Source organism: Lipomyces arxii, assembly GCF_038497795.1.
Source record: "Lipomyces arxii strain Phaff 12-163 unplaced genomic scaffold V1512scaffold_17, whole genome shotgun sequence".
NCBI classification, from domain to species: domain Eukaryota; kingdom Fungi; phylum Ascomycota; class Lipomycetes; order Lipomycetales; family Lipomycetaceae; genus Lipomyces; species Lipomyces arxii.
Window position 1 is genome coordinate 24,916 of NW_027117716.1, and position 13,895 is coordinate 38,810.

Consider the following 13,895-nt stretch of genomic DNA (forward strand, 5'->3'; position numbering starts at 1 on the left):
ACTTCAATGAACTTCAACCGGGCACTATGAGTATCACGGAAATTACGTGACCTGTACGTAACATTCGTATTAAAACGAAATCTTCATATGAAACTCTCAAGAACAAAGCTATTGCCTGATGCTTACAGAGATGAAGGGTTGATCCTGATACTACTCACTCACTACTATTTGCTTAACAGTTGACTGCAATAGCAAGATCACAAGTCATAAATTTACCCTACAAGTAAGTTTATTTTATACTCTTTGATTGAGTAAAAACTGCTCACGAAGCTGTCACAGTTGAAGCGTGGTCTACTCATCTGAGCCGCACAAACATCAACACACTGAAAACGCATCTTTTTCACTCTTTCAGCATTAACTCGAATCGCAATGTTGTACGTATAAGACTGTTGATTTTATTATGTAATTTATATAGGTACTAGATGCTGATGATTTTAGTGGCACAGCGACGAATAACCAATCACCATTCGGCGCAACAAGCGGTGCAACAACAGGGTTTGGAGCCACCGCGACCGGACCGTCACTGTTTGGCGCATCGACGCAACAGACGAACACTACGCCAATGTTTGGAAATGCTTCTGCTAGTGCAACAAACGCGTCTGTGCCTGCGTTTTCCTTTGGTGCAAATACGCCCCAGCAACCACATACGAGCAATCTGTTTGGTGCATCAACAAATAACAACACTGGATCCATGTTTGGATCTGGCACGCAGACTTCAACCGCGGCGTTTCAGTTTGGTAAGCCTGCGACGGTGGCACCGGCTGGATCTGGCATAAATTTGTTTTCGAATCCCACAAACGCGTCGTCCACGAATATGTTCTCAAATCCAGGTCAGACTAATAATCCGCTTGGATCCTCGATGTTTGGAAACACCAAGCAGCCGCAACAGCTACAACAACAACAGCAACCGCAACCGCAACAACCGCAAATAACAGCACTTACAAGACCAAGCGACCTGTCTGAAGAGGCACAGAAGGAAATAGATCAGATAAAGTATGCATTCTAACTACGATACGGACCTTACTAATATGCAGTGATTACATTACAAAGGAAATTGGCATTTCCGATGACTTGAAGGCCAGAAAAGATACAATGGAAGAGTCAATTCAGTCCGTGCCTCGCGATGTTGAGGTCCTAATACGAAAAGTTGCGACTGCTCACCAGGCACTAATAAACGACAATGCTGCCATGAACAGCCACGCAGGCAATGTCCAGATCACAATTACGGACGCGCAGACATGTTTTAAGCTAGCACAGCAGCTGCGGGTCCCTGGCTCACGGCTACCTTCCAACGATGCTCTGCTCGGGTACTTTGAACGGCACGCAACCGAACTAGAACGCAAGATTAACGACTACAAAACAGTACTGAACGATGTCGACCGGGCAGTCGATGGTCTTGAGCGGGAAATTGTAGTCGGTCAGGTTGAAGGTGGGAGTGCGGAAGCCACTTTAACAGCGCTGAAGGGGGAGTATGCGGTGTTCATGGCACTTGGTAACCGGGTAGCAGAACTACACCACTCAGTTGCTCGGCTTGAAAGTAGAGAAAAGTAATATGAAAAGGAACTTGTGTGTATTTTTATAGCGTAGATAGGCCTTGAATGGGTCCTTAAAATCTAAGCCGCACAACAAAAAATTGTAGAAGGTTGAGACTCAGTTCACGAGACTACGAAGAAAAGAGGACAATGGCAACTAAACTGAAGCCGCCGCCGGTTCAAATTGCGCGGTCATGGCGGCTGACAGAACTGCTCAGACCGTCGTCTATATCTGGGTCTGAGTTATCCTTGTCGAGCGAGAGCCCAAAGTCAGAAGGTTTATTGTTCGGGATGCCGCTGCGAATTCCAACTGAGTTCAATCCAAACAAAAGCACGAATGTGATTGAATATAAGCGTTTATTAGCCGCATTGAATGTGAACGACACATTTCAAATTTGGGTTGCGTATTTGGGCCTGAGAGAATACGTATTCAACCGGGAGAATCCGATACTGGATCGCACGATGTTTTCACGGGTCCTGCTCTCACTCAAACCGTTCAACATGGTCTCGGTCACGGCGAAAGGTGTCGACTGGGCAGAGCGACTGAGCACGATGGATAACTACGCAGGTGTACTGTCGCCCAAGAAGTCAGCGTACCCGTCACTGCTGGACGTGCTACCGAGTCTGCCGCTCGAGGTCCGACGCAACATTCGGGCACTGCCGGTGGAGCAGATGGCATTTGCAAAGTCTGCAGAGCTGGCAAGCAGATTTCCGATGGTCACGAACTCGTCGGTTGCGATCTGGAACAGGATCTCGGTCGTCGAGCAGGACATTGTACGCTTGTTTGGCGGGCTGAGTCAGTACGAGTACATTCACATGATGATTTGCGCCAGCGCGACGCGGTCAAAGTTGCGGGCGAAACAAATGTGGAAAGCAATGATGGAGCGAGAAACAGTGACGAACTATGGCGAGGTTGTGAATTGGATGCCGACAACGAGAATGTGGAATGTGTATATTATGAGCATGTGTGATACGAGAACCGGTGTCCTAAAGCGAGTCCGCGGGGTCGGACAAACTAAAAACGATGTTCTGGCTTCACTTGAAGGGCTGGATTATAAACAGTGGATCATAGATTACATCAGAGAAGACTACGATGATTATTCGATCGTTGACTCAAGCACTCGATCGGCAGTCATGGAAGTGTCTTCGACTCCGTCATGGACGTCAGATGGACCATCTCGACCTGAGGATTTTAAAGACATTCAAAGAGACACTCATCAACAAGGTCTCAACCTGCTGCAGTCCGGCATAGACGCGCTAATCTACATTGAGCAAATGATTTCGACCGGCGTCTTGCCGAACAACGTCACATACTCTGCTCTGGTGCTTGCACTTTCAAAGTCTGGTATGATTGACGCGATGCAAGCCGTCATTGAATCTGTGTGGGGGGTCAGACCGGGCAAGGATATTCATGACAAAGTACAGTTCGGCTCAAGACTGTATCCGGACATGTACACGCTTGCATCGATATTCAATGCGTTTGCATCGAACTCACAACGCGCATTAGGAAAAGAATACGTCTTGCTGATGGCAAAGACTTACAAACTTACCGTGAACGAGTTTGTCAAGTCTGTGATGAAGTTCAACTTTGTCAGTAACGACCAAACAGCGACCCAAGGTGACTTGTTACAATGGACCGAGCTCGACAAAACTAATCGTGTAACATAGCATGTAAAATAGTATAAAACAAAAAACTTATCAAACTATATAATGCCAAGAATGCTAGACCTGAATCGGACCTAGGTTCGGTGACACTTCAAACTCTGCACCAACCTTGCTTTTGATATCTTCAACCGAGCTGTGGTCAGCGACTTCAATCAATGTCAGCCCTTTCTCGTGGTCAACATCAAACACGGCCAGGTCAGTAATGATTCGCGACACGCATTTCGGTCCTGTCAGCGGGAACTGACATTCTTTCAAAATCTTCGGCCGATTTTTCTTGTCAACTAAATCCATGACCACGACGACCTTCGTGCGCTGAGGATACGCAACCAGATCCATCGCACCACCCATGCCTTTAACCATACCGGGCAACGCCCAGTTAGCAAGGTCACCGTATTGTGAGACTTGCATTGCTCCAAGGACGGTCAGGTTGATTCTGCCAGACCGAATCATGGCAAAGGACTCGTCCGAGCCAAAGAACGAAGCTCCAGGGTTGACTGTCACGGTCTCTTTACCGGCGTTGATCAAATCAGCATCTTCCTTTCCTTTGTCCGGGTACTTCTTTCGTTAGTAGTCGCATTTACTACATATGACCGACTTACTGGTCCAAGTCCAAGAATACCGTTCTCAGACTGTAAAGTGACTGAGATCTCATCGCTGATAAAGTTCGGTGCCAGAGTCGGCATTCCAATTCCCAGATTAGCGTAGTCTCCATCCTTAAACTCTTTAGCCACTCGTCTGATGATTCGTTCACGTCTAGCTTCAGGTGAGTTTGGATCAGTCAATGCTGCTTCGGTCTTGTCATCAGACAGTGACCGGTCTGTCTTCAGCGTCAAAATCTCAATCTTCTTCTCTGCCCTAGACTGAATTACTTTGCCGACGTAAATTCCAGGCAGATGGACGTCTTCGGCAGAAATTTCGCCTGGTTCAACAATGTTTTCGGCCTCAACAATCGTGTACTTTGCAGCTCTGCCGAACGTGCTGTTGAAATTGCGCGCTGCTAATCGGAAATAACAATTTCCTAAAGTGTCGGCCTTGTATGCCTTGACAAATGCTACATCTCCAAATATACTGCTCTCCAGTAGAAAGTTCCGTCCGCCAAATTCTCGGACTTCTTTTGGTTTAGAGTATTTGACTACCTTCCCGTCCTCGTCGTATCTGACTGGTAATTCTCCCGTCTGAACCCAGGTTCCAAATCCAGCTGGCACGTAAAATGCAGGAATACCTGCACCGCCTGCTCGGCATCTTTCAGCCAATGTACCTTGGGGTGTTAACTCAAGATCAATCTTGCCGGATAAATAAAGGTCGTTGAACACTTTGTTTCCTCCAATATAAGATGCGATCATTCTAGTGACCTGGCCTGATTCTAATAGCTTTGACAGCCCTGAACTTGCTGTTCCTGCATTATTCGACACGGCAGTCACATTCTGGATGTTGGGCATAGACCTGACTGTGTCAATAAGCGTATCTAATTTGTTAGTATGAACAGCTGCGTAACAGTTGTACCCACCAGGCACTCCAGACAGGCCAAATCCACCACATAGTAAAGTAATTCCAGACCCAACGTCTTTTAACGCATCTTCAGGCGACGAAACTTTTGATTTGGGCTGTGACAATGTTGCGTACGATCTTGAATTGAACGAGACCAGCAAATTACGCGGCGAAAGCCGCAAGCGTTTTTCTAGCATTTTTATGAATTGTCAAAGATAAAGCATTAAGAAGTGCAAACCAAAAGCGTCTTATATTTTTGACACCGATAAATTTGTACTTTCCCGGGACATGCCGAGCTGTTCAAATCAATTTTCGGACACTGTTTACAATCTCGCCGCACCTTCTACAAGTGGCAGTTCTCAAGTGATCTACAATTTACATAGTGATTTGCTTCACTTTTCTTTAGCATAAAAAAATACAGAAATTTTCCTTTAAAACATCCAAAAGGGGAACACAATTAGTAGTGAAGAATTCATCGGATGTGGGGCAAGAGAAACAGTTTGTGTCTTAATGCGCTAACCCTGAGCCGCATTACAACGTGGGGTTTTTCGATGTCCGAAAACGGGAATTTACCCCGCATAATGCTGCTAACTCTGAAGAGCACAATGTTTTGACATTTACAAGTGTCTCGTTAACATGCACCGTCCGGCCATTGCCTGTTTCCACAATGTCAAATGGACTAATGGCGTTAATGCTTGTCGAGTTTAACAGATCCGGAATGTACTGTGTGCTTAGTGCGCTGCCGACTGTCTGCAGAAGCACTGTGATGTCTACAAGACCCTCTGTGTTGACACTTTCCCATGTCAACGAGCCTTCATGAATGACTGTAAAATCCAACTCAGAATTCACTGAGATGTTCAGATTTCTCAGGATGATAATGTCAACGTCGTTTGAAGTCCATTGAGTGCTGTAGTTGGTTGTAGCCTGTTCTGTTTTGTTTTCAAGTGATTTGATTGCATCATCCAATGATTTAAAATTGATCTCGATATCTGATAAAACTGCTGCTGCTGTTGCTGTTAAATCTCGCCTATGCACATTTAGTTCTGATGATTCTTTGCAGTATTTGCCCCAGCATTTAGGCACTTTTTTTATCTTAAGAATCAAATCAAGAACGGTAACGACAAAAAGCACAACATCTGCCACCACAACGATTCGTTCTGATTCAAATGTGCGATGTTCTATTTTGTGATCATCGTCGTTAATGCTGTATGTCGAAGTTAATGAACTACTAAAAGCTACCGCAAAAAAAGCGGCTAATATAACGATCTTTAAAGGCTGCATTTATTGTGTGATGTGTTGTTAAGTAGAATAGACTATTTGAAAACATTTTAATCTGGACTGAAGAGGGTCTACTATGTTTTTCAGACGCACAATCCCACTGCTGTATATATAATCATCTTTATTCGCACTTTCACCTACTCCAATCGTCTACTCCATCAAACGTAGCTTCAATCCCGAGCGCTTCAGTGACTTCATGTCGCAGTAAATCTCCAAGTCTAGACCCATCACGATGATACGTCCACTTTCCTTCCACCAAATCGTATCTTAATAGTAAGCACAAATCTTCAAAATTCAACCTTCATACCTTTTTGGGCCTGAAACTGGACTACTAAGCCAGATCTGCTTATTCGGTGGCTGCTTGTTGATGACATATGTTCCATTTGGAGGCAACTCCAGAGTCAGCACTCCTTGCTACATTCGTTAACTACTTCACACTGCATCGTCATATCAAACAAATACTCACAGCCAATTCAACATCAACCTGCGGCTTCGTGTCTGCCAGATCCTCGCAATGCAAAAGAATATTTTCCAGCGTCTCATCAGCAATTTCCTGAAACTCCTTCATTGACATGTCATCTGGTTTAAAATGACCTTCCCCAATACTGAGCAGTCGCGACCCACTCGAAAATCGGCTGACGAACTTTCCTGTTTGAATCAATAAACTCGGTCTCGACTGTGCAAGTTCACCTATCACTAGGCCCCGTGCAAAACCCGAGAATTGGCGTCGGATAAATCCAAACGCACTTCGGCCTTTGATGACATCGTTTAACAATCTTATTCTACTCATTTTCCACTTCTACTACTTTTAATATGGCGCACGATACCAAGAACTACTGAACCGGCTCTTTTCCAGAGTTTGTTCGTGATGGTGCGGCGTCGTCCTTCTATCTGTCGTCATGTCTTGAGCTGTCCGCACAATTCTACACTTTATTTAATCTCACAAACAGTTACACAACAATACAAACTGGACAAACAAAACGCTTCATTTTAGTCAGCATCTCGATTGACTGGAAGACATTTAATTATAGCAAACTTCGTAATCTGAAATAAAGTTTTCGCTAACGACCCCTGTGTCACTATTACCCGGACATGAACCATTGCAGGGGCCGTAATTTGCGAGGGGTGTGAAGCAACCAAGCTTTCTTCAAGCCGAAAAAAGCGTCGTTAACGGCCACAATTGATTGTTTAGTTACTCACACTTACTCTGCTGATACTTGAATTCTTGCTTGAATACTGTACAAATTACTTTGAACGTGCCAAATGGTTTCTTCAAGTAGCAATGTCGAAACGTATGTTGGATTAAAGTCACTTAGCTGACGGTTTATGTTCTGACGTAGTTCTCATTTAGATCTGCTGCTAAAGACTTTTCACTCCAATTGGACAATATATTCGGTCTTGGAAGCACATCAAAGTCGTCTGATGCAGAATCCTCGGTCGTGAAGTCATCAAGTCAGTTACTTGACCAAGGCAGGGTCGAATTAGGTGAACTTCAAAAACAGCTGGCAGAGACCGAGGCTAGACTGCGGCGAAACAAGGAGGAGTATCAAAAACGACAGGCGAAAGCACACATTAAGTCTGCGACTGCTGCAGAGCCAGAGCAAGCACATAAACCACATACAAGCACGGCCAGCAGTGTGTCAACCGCACAGGACTCAATTGCGAATCCCAAGTCTCGGCCAGCATCGAACGCGCATACTGTGTCTTCAATTGAGTCTGGAGTGACTCAGTCAAGTACAAATGCCGAACAGTCTCGAAAACCAAATATGACTGCAATGTTGCAAGGACTTAAGCTGCACAACAGACATGACTCGACCAACTCGCCGACAGAGACAAATGGCGAAACTACACCGACTTCAGGTTCGTCATCGCCAACATCAGCAACAGTACCTGCTAAAGAAAGATCACGCAAAACGAGTGCAACGTTGAAATTATTCGGCAGACACAGGACCTCATCACTGGGACAGGCCGAAAAATCGCCTACATTAGAGTCGGCAAGTCAACAGAGTAGCACATCCGACGATGTTGAAGCATCTATAGAAACATCCCACAGAAAGTTTTCATGGAAAAAATTCAGCGATGAAAAAGAAGCTGCGATAGCCGGGGATGTCGCAAAAATGGAAGAAGCGTTCAAATCCGGAGCAAGAAAAGTAAGCAGTTCAAAAGCACTTCCGTCTTGGATGAAGAAAGGTGGAACTTAGAAAAGCGACGCATAATTGACAAGTATTTTGGGATTTGTTTGGATACTTCAGTTTGGTTAAAATATATATCTGTATTTTATACTCAGCAAATTTATGTACATGTAGCAATTCGCTTATTTAGGAGCCGGCAAAGCAAGAACTGGCTTAGGAGCAGGTAGCGCTTTGACAAACTCTCTCACAATGATCTTGCATTCGACTTCGCGGCACAAGTCTTTCTTTTTGTTCGCAGGCAGACTAGCCAAAAACTCGAGTCCGGACGCGCGTTCGATGGCGTCTACAGGCGCATAAAAGCTCTTTAGGTCTGTTGAGTTTGGGATTGGCTCGTTTGGAAGAATAAACGCCCCCACAGCGACTTGGTCAGATGTCGGGTTCTTGATTGGAGACTCGCCGACAATGATCTTGTAGAAATGGGTTGGGACCGCGATGTTTGGCGGGTTGCCTATAACTTCGTAGCTCACTCGAAATTTACCGTCTGGACATTTCTTCGGCAAATACAGCGGTCCAGTCACAATCCGAATAGAATTGTAGTTATACACCAGTCGGCGACAAAAGTCTTCAAAGTGTGCCCAGTCTAAAAGAGTCAGATCTGATCAGTCCAACATAGTACAAACTCTCACAGTCACGATTAAACCCGTCTCCAACTTGTGGAGCCATGTTAGTCAGATAAAACGTTTCATCCATAGCATCCTGAGAAAACTTTGCGTCTGCTGCGGGTGCCATATGGCCTCGATCATACCCACTTCTGAAATAATCTGCCAGTTTCGCTCTGAACTTCTGCGGAATCATCTCGTTCTCCATAAACGTCGACTTTTTCCTATCGACTCCTTCAGTTCTTCGAATGCTACTCGGAGTTATATGTTCAACAACGTATGTCGGGTTGCGCATCCGTCGGTCATACGCAGCAATATATTCCTGCCGAAAATCAACGTCGACTTGAGGACCTGGATTTCCGTACTTAAAAAACATTCCTGGTGACACAATTTTCGGGTATAAATCAATTGATGCCGACGTATTACTAACAGGAGATAAAGACCCGTCACTTGAACTGGCCGAGCTCAAAGGTGGTGGAGACGCGTCAATCACTACCTCCGACGCGTCTTGTTTCTTGGATCCTATTCCCAGAAAACTAGAGGACACTGTAGAGTGCGTACCGCCTAAAACCGCCGAAACAATTGAGCCTAATAATCCCATTCTTTGTGTGTCCTGCAATCTTTCAAAAGCGAAAAACCTCTCTTAAAGCTGTCGATGCCGATTCGGCCTTCGTGTCCAACTAAACCGCCCAAACCTTAAAACTATCACGACTTCCATCCCTGATTTCCCGTCTCTCGTCTGCTCAATTCCACAGCACTTGACCCACGTCTTCCATTACGCACAATGCAGACTCCGTCAACAGGTGTATCAACACCTTTGCCACCTCCGCGACTATATCCTTTACCAGAGCCTGCAGTGCCGCAATTCATCAATCCCTTACCACACTACAGCCCTGGTGTCCCAATTGTGCTTGATCTTGGCACATGGCATACCCGGGTAGGCTATGCGACTGACGAGTCACCCCAGATTATGTTTCCGACTCAGTTGGCACGATACAGAGATCGGAAGATACTGCGAACATTTACGTTGATTGGCACAGACGCATATCTTGATGCAAATACCCGACAGGCAGCCAAAAGCCCATTCGATGGTCCGTTGGTCTCGAATTGGGAGTATCTTGAAACGATTTTAGACTACACTTTTGTTAAAATGGGCGCGACAAGTGACGGGAAAGTTGATAATCCCATTGTTATGAGTGAGATTCTTGCCTGTCCTCAAGCACAGCATCGAAGTGAGTGTTTTTGACTTGTAGCAGAATTAAAGATTTAACATAAGCAGGTTTTCAAGAGTTGTTATTTGAGACTTATTCAGTACCGGCTGCTACATTTGGCATTGACTCACTATTCTCATATCATTACAACAACGGCTCAACTGGTCTGATCATTTCACCCGCAAACGAGACTACTCACGTCATCCCAGTCGTCAATGGTCGTGGCATATTATCTCAGTCTAAACGACTTAACTGGGGTGGTCGTCCCGCAGCGTCGTTTCTTTTGAGCTTGATTCAGTTGAAATATCCACACTTTCCTGCACGGCTGACACAATTACATGCAGAAATGCTCGTACGCGAGCATTGCTATGTTGCAGCAAATTCTTACGCAGATGAGGTTGCCACTTTTCTTGACCGCGACGACAAATTCGACGACCGCAATCACATCATCCAGGCTCCGTTCACTGAGATCATACAGCTGACAAAAACAGAAGAAGAACTGGCGAAGATGGCAGAACGACGGAAAGAATCTGGAAGGAAGTTACAGGAACAAGCTGCAAAGATTAGAGTAGAGAGACTAGCGGCTAAAGAGCAAGATTTGGAATATTATAGGTCGATTGAAGCACAGTCGGCAGAGCTATCCCCACAAGATTTCAAAAGGTTACTGGAGGTTGAGGGCATTGAGAGTGAAGCATTCATAACACGAACAATCAAGAACTTGGAAAAATCAATCAAGCGGTCTCGTAAACTCGACGCTGGCGACGAGGAGTCGGAAACCGAAGTTCAGACGTTCCCGCTACTCGACATTCCTGACGACCAGCTTGACGAAACCACATTGAAGCAAAAACGTCACCAGCGTCTGCTCAAGACCAATTACGACGCTAGAATGCGAATCAAGAGTGAGAAGAAACGTGAGAGAGAACTCAAGTTTGAAGAAGAACGCAGAGACGAAGACTGGCGGACGAGTGATCTCGAAGGCTGGATCAGGAGTCGGCGCGAGCTACGAGATGAAATTCTGACAAAAATACGAGAAAAGAAAAAACTGAGAGAAGAACTTAACAATCGGCGGTCGCATGCGTCGCAGCTGAGAATGCGGTCAATCGCAAACCTGGCATCAGACACCCCACCGGCAGCAGCACGGAAACGAAGGCGCGCAGCGAACGGAGAGGAGGATGACGGGTTTGGCGCGAATGACGACGACTGGGCCGTGTATCGCGACATTGCCAACGCGTCAGACACAGAGGAGGATGAGGAAATGGCGGAGAGCGTGCGTAAAGTGGAGGAGCAGCTGATGACTTATGATCCGGACTTTAGCATTGAGTCCAATGACAGTCAAAACGATTGGACAAAATCTCTTATCCACGCTTTCTTGCGCGGTAATAGACCGTTCGATCCTGCATCCCGGGCAGAGGCACACCAGATACATTTGAATATTGAACGTGTCAGAGTACCCGAAGTTTTATTTCAACCTTCAATTGCCGGAATCGATCAGGCTGGCGTGGTCGAGATCGCGAGTGACATTCTGTTGCGCCGGTTGCCATCAGAAGACGCGTTCGAAGCATGCAAGGACGTGTTTTTGACTGGCGGATTTAGTTTATTAGAAGGATTCGACCTGCGATTACAGCACGAGCTGCGAGCTCTTTTACCAATTGGACAGACCGTGAACATCCGTCGCGCGGAAAATGGGATTTTGGACGCGTGGAAAGGCATGCGAAAATGGGTCTCAAACGAGGACAATGTGAAAAAGATGGTGACAAAACAGGAATATGAAGAGTACGGTGTGGATTACATGAAAGAACATGAAATGGGCAATGTTTCGGTTGTATAGAGCTACACTAAAAAACCGTATATAAGCCAATCGTCTAGTGCCACACAAATACATTTAAGCTTCATTCCCAAGAACTTTTTTAATGTCTAGCCACTTGCGATTCAGCGCCTCGTGAGACTGGTTGATCTATATAGCATTAGCATTTATTTTGTAAGAGCTAGCAGACGCAAACTTACCGAAGCGAATTTAACCTTCGTGTCAGCCAAATCCTTCTCAAGCGTAGCCATCTGCTCTTCGAGCGACTGGTTCAGGTTCATGACCTCTAAATTCCGCTGCATCAGCGAATCCATCTCTTCCTTGACCTTGGCCTCCATCTGCGCTTCAATCTCAGCCGGCATGTTCTCAACCTTCTCTTGCATCTCCGCGTTTGTCTTCTTGAGCTCCTCGTTCTCGGCAAGCAAGTCCGCGTTTGCGTCTTTAAGCTGCTCAATCTCGACCTTGCCCTGCACCATCTCGTTCGCGACTTCAATGTGCTCGCTGTTGAGCGCAGCAAGACTGCTTTCCAAACGCTTGATTTGTAAGGTCAGTTGACCGTTCGTATTTCGCAATGCTTCGAGTTCTTCTTCTCGCTCTTTCTCGGCCCTATGAAGCTCGATGTACTCATTCTCGTACCTTTTGAGATTGTTAGGAATGATCTTCACCGCGTATGCATCTGCAACCAGCTCATTGACACAATAAGCCGTCTCGCCGGTCTTGAATAGCGCAGCAGCCTTGTTCAACGGTGACGTGTCGGAGTCGACGTAAACGTCAAACAGTTTATTCTTCAAAAACAGCAGCAGACTATCAAACTCGAGCTGCGTAATCATTTCTTCATTTTTCTTCATCAGCGCCACGCCAAACCGCAAAATAGCTTCGAGACCTTCGGCGACAACTACATCGAAAATCCGAAGAACAATCGGAAGCGGGAACTTGTATGCAAACAAAGTTAAAAACCATTGCGACGCGTACATAGATGACCGAACTCCTTTCCGGGCAAGATGCATGTGCACCTTTGGGAGCGCGTCCTCCAAAATCCTATCGAATTGGTACAGCTTGACGTGTAAACCAGGCATATCTGGAAGAAACAGTTCACGCACAGCATATGTCTTCATCAAGTTAACGAGCATACCAAATGCCTCTTCTTCTTTCATGGCCATGACAATAGGTACGACGATAAATGCCATGCCTTGAATGTATCCGACTTCAGGATCCCATAACGTATATGCTTTGATTACATTGAACAAAGCGGTTTGGTCAACGCTCTTGGCAAAGCTTGTACGCGACAAGTCACGTTTTATACTCTTCTCGTGCGGGCTAACCTCTGTAAGTAAAGAGCTATACACTTCTTCAAGAATTAATGATTTTGAAGAGGCCATCAATTGCCAAATGGTTCCACGCAGTGAAGGTGGCAGTCCGTTCTGGACAGCAATTGTAAGTTCTGACGGATGAGTTCGTGCCATATTTGGGAAGTCGGCAACAACCAAAGTCCAGAAGTCCCAGTCAATTGTATCCAGGTCTTCGTTTGACTCGGTCGTAAACGCGCCAGACGCACGGAGTGCTTCAAACTCATCTCTCAGCCTCTGAGCACCCGCAAGATGCGCTTCTTTCTCTGACTGATCTTTGTTTTGTAAATCTTCGCGATTTGCATCTATTCGGCTCAAGATCATCTCGTAGTTGGCAGGCGTAACTGGTTGTGAGAACTGTGAGACTGCTGATTCCTGCGATACTGGTGACATGGGAGTCGCGGTTGATGAAGAAACAGACGATTTATTTTTCCGGCGTCGCGGTGGCATTGGTGGAGGGGTTGACTCTTCACTTGAAAGAACTTCAGTGGCAGTAGCAGTCGCGGCGGCAACTGCCGCTGCAGCTGCTGCCTCAGCTTCTTTTTCTTTTTTATTACTTCCCGTAAGCCATCCAAATGTCGATTTCTTGTGCCGTGGAGGTAACGGGGGAGGCACAGTTGCTGCGATTACTGGCACTGCATTTGTGTCGGCAAGTGGGGCTGAGTCAATTGCATCAGTAACCGGCAATGAAGCTGACGAACGCGATTCCTCATTCAAATCAACATCATCCATGACTTCACCATCAATTGACGTTTGAATAGCCACCGGCATCGTTGCCGA

At 45.9% G+C, this 13,895-nt stretch overlaps 9 protein-coding genes across 9 annotated transcripts; 4 read left to right on the forward strand and 5 right to left on the reverse strand.

Annotated features, from left to right (window-relative positions):
- Positions 1–369: 369 nt before the first annotated feature.
- On the forward strand, positions 370–1,551 carry V1512DRAFT_249157 (uncharacterized protein; the record flags this gene model as incomplete). The annotated part of the gene is made up of 3 exons (XM_066914600.1): positions 370–374; positions 439–993; positions 1,035–1,551. The coding sequence occupies 3 exons, from the start codon at positions 370–372 to the stop codon at positions 1,549–1,551; spliced, it is 1,077 nt and encodes a 358-aa protein (XP_066770047.1).
- A 98-nt stretch (positions 1,552–1,649) lies between these two features.
- Positions 1,650–3,238, forward strand: V1512DRAFT_266066 (uncharacterized protein). Its single transcript, XM_066917024.1, has one exon. It carries the CDS (start codon positions 1,683–1,685, stop codon positions 3,198–3,200), a length of 1,518 nt encoding a protein of 505 aa, XP_066770048.1. The 5' UTR covers positions 1,650–1,682; the 3' UTR covers positions 3,201–3,238.
- Positions 3,096–4,984, reverse strand: V1512DRAFT_266067 (uncharacterized protein). Its single transcript, XM_066917025.1, has 3 exons — positions 4,705–4,984; positions 3,797–4,662; positions 3,096–3,752 (listed from the first exon to the last, which is right to left on the reverse strand). The coding sequence occupies exons 1-3, from the start codon at positions 4,880–4,882 to the stop codon at positions 3,255–3,257; spliced, it is 1,542 nt and encodes a 513-aa protein (XP_066770049.1). The 5' UTR covers positions 4,883–4,984; the 3' UTR covers positions 3,096–3,254.
- Positions 4,985–5,074: 90 nt separating this feature from the next.
- Positions 5,075–6,233, reverse strand: V1512DRAFT_50918 (uncharacterized protein). The gene has a single exon (XM_066918419.1). It carries the CDS (start codon positions 5,964–5,966, stop codon positions 5,217–5,219), a length of 750 nt encoding a protein of 249 aa, XP_066770050.1. The 5' UTR covers positions 5,967–6,233; the 3' UTR covers positions 5,075–5,216.
- V1512DRAFT_280269 (YFH1 mitochondrial matrix iron chaperone-like protein) lies at positions 6,097–7,140 on the reverse strand (the record flags this gene model as incomplete). The annotated part of the gene is made up of 3 exons (XM_066917988.1): positions 6,430–7,140; positions 6,271–6,377; positions 6,097–6,229 (listed from the first exon to the last, which is right to left on the reverse strand). Exons 1-3 carry the CDS (start codon positions 6,751–6,753, stop codon positions 6,097–6,099), a joined length of 564 nt encoding a protein of 187 aa, XP_066770051.1. The 5' UTR covers positions 6,754–7,140.
- Positions 6,991–8,442, forward strand: V1512DRAFT_50920 (uncharacterized protein). The gene is made up of 2 exons (XM_066918420.1): positions 6,991–7,255; positions 7,315–8,442. Exons 1-2 carry the CDS (start codon positions 7,227–7,229, stop codon positions 8,162–8,164), a joined length of 879 nt encoding a protein of 292 aa, XP_066770052.1. The 5' UTR covers positions 6,991–7,226; the 3' UTR covers positions 8,165–8,442.
- Positions 8,217–9,355, reverse strand: V1512DRAFT_287584 (uncharacterized protein; the record flags this gene model as incomplete). Its single annotated transcript, XM_066918114.1, has 3 exons — positions 8,217–8,735; positions 8,782–9,276; positions 9,316–9,355. 3 exons carry the CDS (start codon positions 9,353–9,355, stop codon positions 8,278–8,280), a joined length of 993 nt encoding a protein of 330 aa, XP_066770053.1. The 3' UTR covers positions 8,217–8,277.
- Positions 9,356–9,484: 129 nt separating this feature from the next.
- Positions 9,485–11,984, forward strand: V1512DRAFT_266073 (uncharacterized protein). The gene is made up of 2 exons (XM_066917026.1): positions 9,485–9,986; positions 10,034–11,984. The coding sequence occupies exons 1-2, from the start codon at positions 9,539–9,541 to the stop codon at positions 11,791–11,793; spliced, it is 2,208 nt and encodes a 735-aa protein (XP_066770054.1). The 5' UTR covers positions 9,485–9,538; the 3' UTR covers positions 11,794–11,984.
- On the reverse strand, positions 11,848–13,439 carry V1512DRAFT_272205 (rab-GTPase-TBC domain-containing protein; the record flags this gene model as incomplete). Its single annotated transcript, XM_066917674.1, has 2 exons — positions 11,848–11,919; positions 11,970–13,439. The coding sequence occupies 2 exons, from the start codon at positions 13,437–13,439 to the stop codon at positions 11,848–11,850; spliced, it is 1,542 nt and encodes a 513-aa protein (XP_066770055.1).
- Positions 13,440–13,895: the final 456 nt, after the last annotated feature.